The sequence below is a fragment of the Diabrotica undecimpunctata genome, chromosome 3 (genome assembly GCF_040954645.1).
Source record: "Diabrotica undecimpunctata isolate CICGRU chromosome 3, icDiaUnde3, whole genome shotgun sequence".
In the NCBI taxonomy this organism is placed as follows: domain Eukaryota; kingdom Metazoa; phylum Arthropoda; class Insecta; order Coleoptera; family Chrysomelidae; genus Diabrotica; species Diabrotica undecimpunctata.
In genome coordinates, this window is record NC_092805.1 from 151,737,297 (window position 1) to 151,752,077 (window position 14,781).

At 30.8% G+C, this 14,781-nt stretch overlaps 1 protein-coding gene across 1 annotated transcript in view; it reads right to left on the reverse strand.

Moving 5' to 3' along the window:
• Window positions 1-1,369: 1,369 nt before the first annotated feature.
• Window positions 1,370-14,781, reverse strand: part of LOC140436091 (uncharacterized) — a 56,711-nt gene continuing 43,299 nt past the window's right edge. Inside the window, exon 3 of the mRNA XM_072524799.1 lies at window positions 1,370-1,824. Within this exon, the coding sequence (XP_072380900.1) occupies window positions 1,561-1,824 (264 nt within the window). The 3' untranslated portion in view covers window positions 1,370-1,560. The remainder of the gene's footprint in view (window positions 1,825-14,781) is intronic.

Sequence of the window (14,781 nt, forward strand, 5' to 3'; positions counted from 1 at the left end):
TTTACTTTTTTTTAATAGTACAGAATTATAGTAGTGTTAAATTCATTTCATTCATTCATACCATTTGGCTAAAAGCAAATAATATTGATTTCAGTGAAACACTTACAATACCTGAATTGTTGCAACTTGCCAAAATGAATAGAAAAGAAAATGTTTATGTTATTTATGAACTTTTACGAGAGTATGGTCATGAAGTATTACGGCTACCATCCTATCATTGTGACTTTAATGATATGAGTTAATTTGGGCTAATTGTAAATCATACTAAAAGAAGTATATTGGTAGGGATGAAAGGAATTAATGAATATGAATTTAGCTTATAATGACCAATAAAAATGTAAAATATTTTATTGTTGATAAAATAAACGATTTTTCTACATATTTTATTTTTTCACTAAAACTGTTTCAAATAAGAACTCCAAATCATCGTCATCATCTTTGCTATTAACCCTATACGAGATCGGCTTCAACAATTGCACTTTTCAGAGGTTTTTATTCTGAGCCATAGTAATATTGATCTCCTACTATGACATATCCTGTCTGACTATCTTCCACAACGTCTTTTTGGATGTTCCTTTCTTCCTTCTTCCTGGAACCTGATATTCAGCTACTTTTTGAATTAACTGATTCTAACTCTTTCATTTTTCCACTGATAGCTGTCACGACTAAACTTCCCCTAATATATTAATTTTTGAATCTATCCTTTTTTGTTACTTCACTTCCTTGCTTGCCCTTCAACAAGGAATCTTTTAAAATTCCCTATTAAATTTACAATGTCCACAAACGATATCACTATTTCTTCCACCATATTTCAAAACAAGTGCTGCCACCTCTGGCAGCGAAAGCGTTCGAGAGCGCGAATAGGTATAACCACAGAGTCAGTAAATAAAATGTTACTGTATTTTTCCAACGAAGCTAGGGGTTTCACCTTGTCTAAATCTTGTATACTAAAGGAATAAAAACAAAAAGAGAAATCAAAAGATTTCTACTTGGCGAAACCGAATTCAAATTTTTACCAACTGTTCTTCCTAAAACTTGCGAAGCAAACAGCTTGATAAATCACTCGGCAAGGGAATCTAAAATTGCATTCCACATGCCGTTCATCATGGTCAAAATTCGTAGTGAATTCAGTTTCTGGTACTCCAACCGAAGTAAAGTAATAAAACATAATGACGGTATTAGATTTTTGTTTTGACACAGAGCAGCGACAGCCGCTTATACGTATTTCGACCTCTTTAGGTCACAGAGCAAAAGAGGTCGAAATACGTATAAGCGGCTGTCGCTACTCTGTACCAAAACAAAAATCTAATAGCGTCATTATGTTTTAGAGGAATAAACTTAACACTATATTTAGTTTTGACACTTTTATTTGAAAATACAAATACATTTTTGATTACAATAAATAAAAGAAAACACAACCACTTTAATAAATATAATGCAATTTTTTTGTTAATTATGTGGTTAATTGATTAGGATATTGACCAGATTTAACCAATCACTCCAAAACACTGAAAGTGCAGTTGTGACTATATTGTTTAAAAACAATTCAAATTATATTGTTTAACTTTTATTAAATTGTATCACAATAATCAAATACGTAGTTAAAGTTGATATCATTACCGGCACGATTCGTTTATTTATACGAAAATAGCCTGATACTTGCATTTTGGGTCTCAAATCTTTAATAAATTCTGTCAAATTTAGTAGTTCTTTCATTAATAATGGGTCGTTAACGTCTGGTTGTAGAAGGTAACATTGCTTTATTAGATCTTTGCTGCTTGCTTCTACTCGATCACAATATAGGACCATGGCTATGGACGAAATCTGAAACAAAGTTCTGTATGAATAAGCAGTTATGAATATGTAGAAAAATCTTTAACATTTTAACAGGTTTAAAGTTTGTCTTGGCTTTATCTCTTTTTCGGCCTGGTACAGTTTTCTTATGCATTTTGTTAAATATGCATAAATATGTCTCTGCTGTAGAGACAAAAATGAATGACTTTGATCATTAATTATTGAATTTTTGAAACCAGTACAGCAGCACAGCATTATGAAGGACAATGCCTGGAGTAACCTCCAAGTGTTTGCAACTTCAAACTGTTGGTATTAATTTATTATGGCACTTTTAAGGTACAAAAACGGTGTTTTTTGATTATTTTTATTTTTAATATATCAAATCAACATTTTAGCGTAAAATAATATAAGTAGGTACATAAAAAGCTATAATTTGAGCTATCCCACATGAACTTTGACCTAATAATTTGTGCAAAATTAGTGATTGAAGGTCCAATGTCATTTTTTCTCCACTTTTAGTTTTTGAAATCTTCTTCTTCTTAAAGTGCCTATCCGTTCCGGATATTGGCGATCATCACCGCTATCTTTACTTTGTTTATTGCAGCGCGGAACAGTTCAGTGATAGTGGTAGTTCAGTGGTAGTTTTTGAAATAACTTTTGTAAATTTTTTTATGCAAAATTAATTAAACTTAAGCTCTTAATCGAATGACATGAATTGATAGATCGAATGAATCCGATCGGTGAATTCATTTTCGAGTTACGTTTAATTGTTTATAAAAATTCTTAAAAGTATGTATTATAAATTTGGCAGGACCAGAACTGATTTTATGAAAAAATAGTTGAGTTCATTTGTTTAAAAAATCACAGCTGCTTTATCCAATAGAAGGCAATCATAAAACCCATAAGATCATAAAGATGCGCATATGGAGGATGAAATTGTTGTGCGTGTTGCAGAAGATCCAGAAACCAGTACAAGGCTTGTTTCTGCGGCCACTAGTATAAGTAAATATACGGTGTCAAGAATAATACGGACAAAAAATCTGTATCCGTATCGTTTTACTCCAGTACAGAATCTTTTACGACAAGATTTTCCAGCAAGGCTCCGATTTACTCAGTTTATGATAGGGCGGCATTTAGACGATCCAATGTTTTATAATAAAATTTTATTTACTGATGAAGCCAAATTTACTAGAAGATGTGTGTTTAGCTGGCGCAATAACCATACATATGCGACAAAAAATCCTCATGCATTTCAAGAACATCATTTTCAACATGAGTTTTCCATAAATATCTGGTGTGGCATATTTGGGGATTGTATTGTAAGACCATTCGAATTACCAACTAGGCTTGTCGGAGTAACGTATCTAAATTTTTCGAGAGAAGATTAACCAACTCTTATAGAAGACATACCTCTAAATTTGAGACGTAAGTCTTGGTACATGCATGATGGTGCATCACCACATTATAGCCCAAAAGTTAGAAATTATCTAGATGAAATTTATCCTCAAAGGTGGATTGGTAGAGGTAGTGTATACCCATGGCCAGCACGCAGTCCCGAACTAAATCCTCTAGAGTTTCACTTGTGGTGCTACCTAAAGTCCCTTGTTTATAAAAAAAATAAATAACCGTTAAGAATTATGGCAAAATATTGAAGAGGGAGTTAACGTAATTAGGACCCAAAGAAACTGAATATTTAAAATAAGACAAAACTTACACAAAAAATTTAGATTATGTGTTCACCATATCTAATGATGAACATTTTGAACACTTATTGTAATTTTTTTTCGTTTCGTTTTAAATTATTCACTTTGTCAATTGTTTTATATTCACTTCATTATTTAATTTAGTTTAATTTCTGATTTTTTAAAATTTTGTTACTGTGTAAAAGGTTTAATAAAAATTATTATTTCAATCATATGCATTTTGTTTGCCAAAATTATCTACTACTAACACATTTAATATTCACTGGTATTTAAGACCTTTTGAATAATTTTTGAATTTACATAAGTTTTTGTAAAATTTTATCCACGTCTCTAAAAAATACGTTAATTTCGAAAACGGTGTACTTTTTTGATTTGAAACATGAATACCTTTTTTGTGTAGAATTGAATGTTACTTCATGTTTTTTTTTGGAATTTTCCAGTTGTATGACGTATATAGTTTCAAACAATGTTGATTCCTTAACAAGTTGTTTTGCAATGCGATGAATTATTTCTTCCTCTTGGTTTTCTTCTTTTTCTGGGTTTAAGAGATCCTGACAATGCTCTCTTCATCTTTTCATTAGTTCCTCTTTCTCGCTGATAATTGCTGCGTATTTGTTCAAGCACACTGTTGTTCTTGTCATGTGTCCTTGACTGTATCGCTTGGTTTTCTTGTAAAATTTACAAGTTTCTCTTCTGTTATTATAGTTCTGTAATTTGTTTTATGTTTCTATTATAATAAAAGCCGGAGTATAAACTTATACTCCGGCCTCTGAGAAGTGATCAAAGCTCATAGATCCTTCTCGTTCTTGCGTCGATCTTTTCCGTCATCCTTCCGTATCGTACCTCATCTTGGTCGAGTATTGATCAGCCGCTGCCCGCTCTTTGGGTATTGACTAGAGATCTTCCTTCACCTTACCCATCCGAAAACGACTAAAATTTATTTCTGTTTATTGGCAACAGATGAGGACCAAAGTTCGCTTGCTTTACTTAAGAGGATTCGTCTTTTTTATTTTACGTAATGTATAGAAGTCAATTTTATTTCGTTTATTATTTTATTTGAATGTATTTTTTATATATTTTAATTAAACTTGTGTTTTACTGAGTCTAGTGTTTAATAGAGCTACCTGTTAGAGCTTTCAATTCCTCTTCATTTCTCGCTACGGCCACGGATACAAGTAAATTATACCCTACGGGTATAATTCACATGATTATCTCTAATAATTCGGATAATTCGATGAGGATTTTAAGTAGTAGCTAGTCTGAGAAGAGCTAAAGCTAACCAGGATCATTATAATGTTTATTTTAAAAGCTATTTCATCGCTGTGGTTTTCGTTTTTGCACTTAGAATCATGCATTAATTTTGAATATTTAACTATTTTTGTGTACTTACTGATAAATATGATAGGAAGGGAATTGACTTGAATATAAAATTAATCGCACTAGTCTCTCCATTCCTAACAATGGCTTGTACTGTCCACCTACACATAGAAAGCATTTCCAAGAAATAAACAAAAAAGTATATCAATATTAACGATCCAAATAGTTCATTAAAACTTTCGGCACAAGTAATAATGTTGGAATAAGTAGTCACCAAATCGTTAATATTTTTGAGTCTGGCATTTTTCGATATACCGTAATTGCTCTGAAATATAAATGGCAACATTTTAGTAATATACTCAAGTTTTCTTGCTAATATTTGAGTTACTTCTATTAAAATAACAATCACAATCAACATTCGGTAGTAAGTGTATAGCCACTGAATATCTGCACATTTTAAAAGAGCAGGTGAAGTCTGTGTGAAGCCCATAGCTCCGTGAGTTAATACCACGATACCTACCACAACAAATATTAGTTTTCTAAATAATATTCCGGCACTAAATTTAAAATTTTTGCCATCCAGTAAAGACAGACACAAAATAAAATCATCCCATTTATATCTGTTTTTATTCATTACATATAGTGACATGAAACTATATATAATGTAGCTATATGTATTGATCAGAGGTAACACAATGTCTGGGCCGAATTTATTATGAAATCTATGCAGAAAGAACCATGTTACTAAATACGATAATACTAAGTTTATTATTAAAAAAACTATGTCCAGTATCTTCCGCTTTGTGGGTATAACACCCAATGTACAACCAATGGTTGTATATATATGTAAAAGAAATCTTTCTTTTTTGTACCGTTTTCCCATCTTAAAAAGTGATACAGAACTAAATTTTAGTTGTCGTTTTGACAAAATTAATTTACAAGACTTAATACATTATTGTTGAGTAATAGTAAACAAATATTAATAATTAATATAATTCAATAAATCACAACATCAATCGATCAATGTCAAATGGAGGAGGTGGAATTGCTAACAATAAATTAAAAAGCATGAGTATATGTATATATACCTATATATATATATATATATATATATATATATATATATATATATATATATATATATATATATATAAACTTTGAGACTCTTTGAGAAAACAGCTGAAAGGATAGGCTTTATTCCTTTATTATTCCAATATTTCGTCGATAATCATGACATCATCCGGGATAAGCTACAAATAGTTTTACATGTAAAATTGACAGTCTATTTGAACTAAGTTGATGAGATTACGATTTGAGATTAGCGCCGTAAAGAAAGCTGGGCAAAGTTATAAAAATTTTTGTAAAAAATTGTATAAGTTTTCGTACAAAAAACATGTATTGTAAATTTACAAAAAACTGGTACAAAGACAACGCACAAGTGTTTCTTTTATGTATCGGACAGAAAGTCCCCTCTAGAGAGTTTTACATCTTTTTTATTTAATTCATAACCTGAACTTTATGTCATGTAATTCTTCTTCTTCTTCTTCTTTTTAGCTTTTATTCTACTGAATAATCAGCCAGTACATTTGTTTTGTTAATTTTTGGGCCACTGTCGTGAGTCTGAGAATATATCTCATGCCCTATTATCAATTATCAGTGTATATAGACATTTTATCTACATGTCTACATTTTATTTATGTTTTCTATTTTCTCAGTTGGTTTAAATGTTAATATTCGATAGGTTATTATTAAGGTTATAATTATATGGTTGATCTGTAGGAATTTGAGAAGAATTTTGATAATTTTAGGGTTAATCTCGCATAGAAGCATTGGTATGTTAATTGTTTAATATTAATTTTGATCAGCTGATAGACATCATAATCTTTTATTTTGTTTATTGGACATTCCCAAAATATGTGTTCTAGTGTATCCATTTGCCCACATTCACAGTATGGGTTTTCGCGAATGTTGATTTTGTATAAATGTACTCCTGTCAGGTAATGACCAGTCCTCATTCTAATAATGGTAGTAATATGCCGCCTATCTATGTATGGGATTCTGTCAAACCATGGTTTATTAGGAAAAAAATTTTGTATGTTGTTATACCACTTGCCTTTATATTGAAATGTCATGTAATGTGGACAATGTGGTTAATTTGCAGGTTAGGTTAGGTTAAGTTAGGTTAGGTTAGGAAGAAGAAGAAGAAGAATTTGCAGGTTTGAAAACACTAACCTCTAAAATCTTCTTCTCTTTTTGATGGTCTAAGTAGAGTGGAGATTTTAGTGGCTCTTGCCTTCATTGGATGTCTATACCTGTATTTGATTAGAAGCTCAAGTTGGAGCTATTTAATATATATATATATATATATATATATATATAATATCATATATATATATATATATATATATATATATATATATATATATATATATATATATTTATATACAGTCGACTCTCGTTAATTAGAAACTCGAGGGACTCTTAAAATATTACGAATTATTAAGTGTTTGCATTTGAAATATCAAATGGTTCGAAATTTGTGAGAGAAAATAAATAAAACTTTGAATTATTAAGTGTTGATCAATTATTATTTATTAACTGCTATTCTATAACGATGACAAAAGTTTAGAGGTACATTCGTGTACATACATGTATGTATTCATAATGTGAATTAATAAATTTTTCGAAAGAACTATATTATAACGGTTTGCCTCAAAGCACATTGCTGCTGCTCAGACTGTTCAATAATTTTTTTAAGAGAAAAAGTGCCTGAAATGCTTTTTCATCACTTTCGGTGATGAAACAGCATTTCAGACACTGAAAGGCACCTTTTCGACAGAAGGTTTGTAAGGTATCGAATGAGGATCTTGCTTCCTTAACTGACACCTCTGCCAAAGGTTCTGATGTATCTTTCTCATCTTCATCGTTGCTTTTTTCATTTGTATCTGTCGCAGATAAAAATTCGCCATCAGTTAGTGAACCTGAGACAGCAACATCTTTATCCACTTGAACAAAGTCAGAAAACTCTAAGTAAAATAGCTGTCAGAACCGTGATATTTGCAGTTAGCTGCTTGTCGAGAGATTCTAAAACGAGCTTAACAATTTATTTGCGATAGAACGTCTTAAAATTATGGATGATACTTTGGTCCAATGGATGCAATTTGGAAGTTGTATTTGGCAAAAAGAAGTAGATTTCTACGTTGGACAATGTAGGAGGAATGTTTTGGACAGTGCAATTGTCTAAAAATAGTAAAATTTTCCGCATTTGCCGTTTCATGTCCCCATTAACTGTTAAAAGCCAGTTGTTAAAAAGTTCTGTCGTCATCCAAGCTTTTTTGTTAGCGCGTTGATCCGTAGGAAACGATTTCATACCTTTGAAACATCGCGGTTTCATTGCTTTTCCTATGACTAAGGATTTAAGTTTTTCCGATCCGTCCATATTTACTGTAAGTAAAACTGTCAACCTCTCTTTACTATATTTTCCCCCATGACATTTTTCATTTTTAAAAATAAGCGTCTTGTCCCGTAAACATTTGAAAAACAGGCTTTTCATCAGTATTAAAAATGTCTCGGATATCATAGTTTTCAATCAAGGTCTTCAAATTACTGTACCAATCTAAGCAAACTGGATCATCGGCATTTCCACTTTTGCCCACAAACATTTTTAAACACTACTCCATTTCTCTTTTTGAAATTTGTAAGCCACCCCTAACTTGCCGCAAAGTTTTTGATGCTTAGAGTAGACGTGAACTCTTTTGCTTTTTTCCTTCAACAAGTTTCCGCTAATAGACACTTTTTGTCCTCTACACCGTCTTAGCGAAATGACAAGACTTTCTTTCAGACGAGAAATTTCACCTTTAGTAGTTCTTTTCCGTACTGCAGCAGTTTGAGCAGCATTAATTTTCCCCTTGTACTTTATTATGGTTGAGAGTGTACTCAGAAAAATCTTAAATTCTTCTGCAACATCACTTTTCTTCTCACCTTCCTCTACTTTTTGGAATAACTTCTTTTTTTCAGCAATCGTCAAATATTTATACTTTCTAGGGATCATGACTAACAAAATTTTAATCTGATTACCAACAAAAGAGTAGCAGTAACTAAGTAATATTGTTGCGTTACATTTTATCAATCAAAGATAGAATAAAAATTTTATTTTGTTATAGAACGCGGGCACATAAAATTGCAACGTACTGTACATCGATTTGTAAATATTTGTTATAAGTTAGTTTTAAGCAGTGGGTTTATCCATAATGAGTTTTACCCTGAAGGACTGAAAAACATTAGTAAATACTTAAATGTGAAATTGTTTCCCGGTATTTGCAGATATTATATTTTAAAAGTCTTTGGTTTTGTTTTGCTGGAAATGCCAAAGCCACCAGGTAGTTATTGTATTTAGAAAGTATAAGATAAAACCGTTATCATTTTTAAAGAAAGTTGTTTCGAAGCGATGCTTGGGTTTTTCTGATGTAAAATAAGAGGAGATATATAGGTATTTTCTGATTGGTTAGCGAGTTTGGAATGGGGATGAAAGAGAGTGGATGTTTTGAAAGTTTGGAGTAGAAAAGATTATTATGTGATGGTCATCCGAAAGAAGCAAGTGAAGTTTTGTGTATTCAGTTAAGAAGTAAGTACCAGTGGTGTCAATAGTTAGAAGTGGGTTGCTGAAAGGTGGAACTAGAGATAGGTTAAAGTTGAGAAGTCGAATACTTCTTTGATTCTATAAAGTCTAAGTGAGTAAGTCACAAGGACTATAAGTATTAAAAATATTTGCGACACCAAGTAAAAAACATACTTAAGTCTCAGGAGATTGTTAGTATATAAGAGCCAGGAGAGAATTTTGGAGTTTGTTGAACAAGTACTGGTAAAAGACACCTGCTTGTGTTTTGGAGAAAGAGTTGCTGATATGCTGATAGTTTGATACTTAGAACGGAGAAGGCTTTGATTGGTAGCCTAACATGAATTATGAAGAGAAAGCAGATCAAAGATCATCAATAAAAGGGGCTGTTAGGTAGCTATTTTTTATCTCGAGCTTTCAATTGTGTTTACAATCATTTTCAAGAGCTGCTAAAAAATACAAAATATCTTACAAAGTGGAACTAGAAAAAAAAATTATTTCACCAAATAAAATTACTTTTGTTAATAAATTTATGTTGCTAAACATATTTTAAAAAACTATTAATTAAAAAATTTTCCTATCTAATAAATGTTTCTCTAAAAAGTTTGTAATATAATATTGAAAAACTTTTTTAACACAAAAACAATTGAATTTATAAATAAGTTAGAATAGCGGCCAATTACAAATAAGCCTCAATGTCATGAATGCCAACTTAAAATTTTCATTTTTGACAATTATATTGCCAAAAACTAAAATTTTGTTTAAAAATTCTCTTTTATTTAGTAATAAAAAAGAAGATTTATTCATCATTGATAGATGCCTTAAAAAATGTAACAAGTGTATGGAAAATTAAATTAAAATGTGATATTTATGAATAAACTATAGAGAATAATTTTTTTTTTCGCGTTGAACAAATATACAACGATGACAGTTTTCCGATGCGTCAATAATTATTGTCCATGCATGAAACATAGAATCTCTGGTTAGCTTTATGATTTGTTTATTGTCATTGCAAAAACCAAACGCATGGGAAGTTGTAAACGTTAAAAATCAAATGGTACGTTCGTTGGAATCATCGGTATGCGCAGGATCAAAAGATCCTCTTCTTTATGCTTTTTCATTAATGATCGTTGCCTACATGATATTATTCATTAGTCTTTTCACAGTCTATTGCACAGTTGAGGTTGATTAATATTACGCAGCATAATCGAAATTGATTGATTTTAATTGTAAATTGTTAGATAGGAGAGCAAGCAATTCCAATGAATTCAAAAACTCTGTAGGAGAAGGCTTATTGTGTTAGAAAGACAGGAGATCAGCTTTTTTCTCATCCCTACTCCGTGCTGTTTATTGTGTGAGAAGTGATACTGGTGGACGCTTGGCGGGGATAACACATCTAGTGATAATTGACTAGTTATCGAGCATGGTTAAAATTATTATACATATTACTAATATGGTTATTAAAACATAGACGTTAGTGATAGAAGAGTGAAAATTAGTAGTTGTATTGTTTAAGGATCGAGAAGGCAAGATCAGCTTTCGTCAAAATGAAAAAAATCTTTAACAGCCACGAATAAAATTGGAAATAATATCGTAACCATAAAAAGTCGCAAACTAGAATACGTGGGCCATATAATGCGCAATGAACAACGATACAACCTACTTCGGACCATACTTCAAGGTAAAGTGCATGGGAAAAGAGGTCCAGGACGAAGAAGAATATCCTGGCTGCATAACCTGCGAAAATGGTTTAACTTAACCACTACCGGACTTTTCAGGGCAGCAGTCAACAAAGTCAGAATAGCCATGTTAGTGTCCAACATCCGTAACGGATAGGCATTAATTGTTTAATGCCACATCATAAAAAATAAAAATAAGAAGAAATTTTGTTAAAAAAAATGTTTGGGGTGGATCACCCTTATCACTTAGGGGTATAAAACATATATTGCGATCGATTTTCAGACCTGCCAAATACACTTGGAAAATTTCATAAAAAACGGTAAAGCCGTTTCGGAGGAGTATGGCAACTAACTCTGTGACACTAATATGACTATTAAAAAAATAGAGGTTGGTGATATAAGGGTGAAAATTAAGGATTGTATGTATTTTTTAATGCTACAAATATGCTATAAAAAATTAAAATAAAAAATATTGTCCAACAAATAAATAAAAACTTTTGGTGTTTATGGGTATGTATCTTAAAGTGTTCTTAACTTACGCTCTCTCATTTTGGCATCAATTTTTGCCTTCTCCTAGACTATCTGTTAAGACTTGTACGTAAGAAGTATACAGAAGAGTAAGCTAACCGAGAATCATTTATATTAAAGATCTTTTCATATTACTGAAAAAGTATTTTATGATCCTTGTTGTGTATGGTCCTTTCCTCCAACATAAGACGAGAAAAAAAACTTCTATACTGATTGATTATAAACGACGCCGACTAAATAATATTCGTCGAAGCAAGGTATATTTCGAAGTTGAAGTAATACTGTAGGTTAAGTATTTGAGTTATAGTGAGACTAGAAAAATAAAAAATGCGGGCGTATACATAAAGGTTTGTTTCAAATTGTTTTTTATACTGATAAAATAAAGTTTTACTTAGATTTACTGACGCCATCGGTTCGCTCCTCAAATATTATGTAAATAATATTTCTTAAAATATATAAAAGGGTCTGATTTTTTTATTTAAGAAGTATACAAAGAATTATAATACAGTGGCGTAATTTGCACTATTAATTTCTAATTTTTTAAAAAGGTAAAAGAAATAATAAATTAGACTTACTCACAATCTATTTAGTTTAACTATCCAGACGACCGGTTTCGCTTTCTACAATATGCAAAGCATCTTCAGGTCACGATACAAAGTTAAATAAATGCTGAAAATAATAAACCCATATTAGGGTGTTGTCTAATAAAGATAAAACAAAGATAGGTGATATAAATTATATAAATTACAGTAATTATGCCAATATTACATGTCTGTGGTTTTTCAAAATGAATAAAATGTTTAAGCAGACAAGTTAAGACCCACAAATTGGTAAATTAGTCTATTAAACTGTAATGAATTAATAAACAAATAAATAAAACATTACTTACATGCCGGTACTCTATGAATTGATGGTTGAAAGAACATGGTTCAAACTATCTTGTATTGTTGATTGGAGAACTCAAGTCAACTATTGTAATTGTTTAACAGTAAACGGGGAAGTTTTTGAGGAGACAGATTTTATCCAATGAAGTAGAGATAGGTAAATGTAATTGTTTGTTTGATGAAAGTAATGTTCTATACCATTAAGTTCTTTAAAGTTATTTATATTTATTCTGGAGATATATTTATGAAATGTGTGTTATTTATTGAAATTTTTATTTTTGTTTTGGAAGGTGACAGTTGTGAGACAATGAATAAGAATAGATGTACAAATTATGTGGGTGTGCAATTATATCAGCTTGTAATTATCAAATTTCTTTGATAAAGTTATGTTGCAATATATGGCAAATGGTTGTAAAGTCCAATATATAAAGTTAAAATTAAAATTGAGACACTTTAAGACACACAGAAAACACACAGAAAACACTTAAAAAACGGGGGGACGAAACAGACATTAAATTTTAAAAGGGGAGGATTTTAAAGAAACTACATCTCTTACTTGGAGACAATGAGTTTTTTATGTTATATATGCTAATGTTGAATACCTAACAACGGAGAATACAGAAATAAAACAGCTGGAAATAGACGAAGGTAAACAAATCAAAGGAACAGACAAGTATAAGTATTTAGGTTTCATAATATCAAACAAAGGAACAACGGAGGAAGATATAAAAAATAGACTAGGACAAACAAGAGACTGCATACGAAAATTGAACCCGGTACTATGGGATAAGAACATCAGCATGAAAACAAAGAAAAAAATATATAATACCATGACAAGAAGTATCGTCACTTATGGGTGTGAAAATTGGACAATAAATAAGAAAACCAAAAACAAAATAAGAGCAATAGAGATGGAATTTCTAAGGAGAAGCTGCAGAGTAACAAGAAGAGATAGGATAAATAACATGGAGATTAAGAGGAGAATGGGCATGAACTCCGACATAATAGACTACATCGAACAGAAGAGGTTAACCTGGTACGGACATGTCAGAAGAGCAGACCAAAATCGGTGGATAAATAGAATAACAGAGTGGAGCCCGATAGGAAGAAGAAAGAGAGGCAGACCCCGAAGATCTTTCAGAGATGAGGTGGACGAAGCAATGAGTAGAAGAAACCTACAGGAAGGGGACTGGCTAAACAGGAAAAATTGGAGAAAACGGTTGAGTGAAGGAATACAGTGAAAACTGTGGAAATCCTTGTATATATATATATGTTATATATCAGATTTTAGAGGTAAACTTGACAAATGTAATATGTTTTATGAAATAAGCTGATATTAATAAATGTCTAAAAATTTTTAATTTTAGATATCAAAGTTATTTGATGTGTTAATATTGGTATACTTTAACAAACTTTAAATAATTAGATTTCAATGTAACAATATAAATAATTGTAATACATCTTCTATGATAACTAACTCAGCTTAGTCAAAGTTACAGAACAAACTTATGTGATTATTTGGTAATTAAATTAAATATGTACATTTGTAATCAAAATGATTACAAACTTTCTTTGAAATAATTGTTGGTGTGAGTTATCTGTCATGGTGTGTATAAATATTTCAAATATTTATTCCAGTTCTGATATGTTAATATGGAACTTAAATAATAAGCAAATAAACTATTGATGATAAAATTATTGATAAATTAAAGAAAATTGACTCAATTATTAAGCCTTCAATAGTTAGTTGGTAATTTTAAAATCTGACAGTTGGGACCGGAAATTGGTTATACCAACAGGTAAAAAGTTCTCTATTTAAACCGGTGTAAAGCAAAATTATTCTTATTTCAATTTTTCTGTACCATGAGCAGAAATATCATCACACCGACATGAATAATGGTGAGTTTGTATAATAATTTCTGTAACACTTTAACAATTTCAAATTTATAGCAGTTTATAGTTAAAATATAATATTTCTATTTGAAAATGTTGATTTGCATATTATTAGGAATAACAAAATTCATTTAATTAATACTGCTAGTCTGAACGACTTTACAATGTTGTGTTGGGAACAATCAAACCACGTGTTGAATTTGAAATCAAATATTTTGTAAAATGAGTGTATTTCGAAACCAGATGGGATGTAATAATAATTTTGGGTTAAATAAGTTGAGGTATTCCTCATGTAATATTGGCATAATTACTGTAATTTATATAATTTATATCACCTATCTTTGTTTTATCTTTATTAGACAACACCC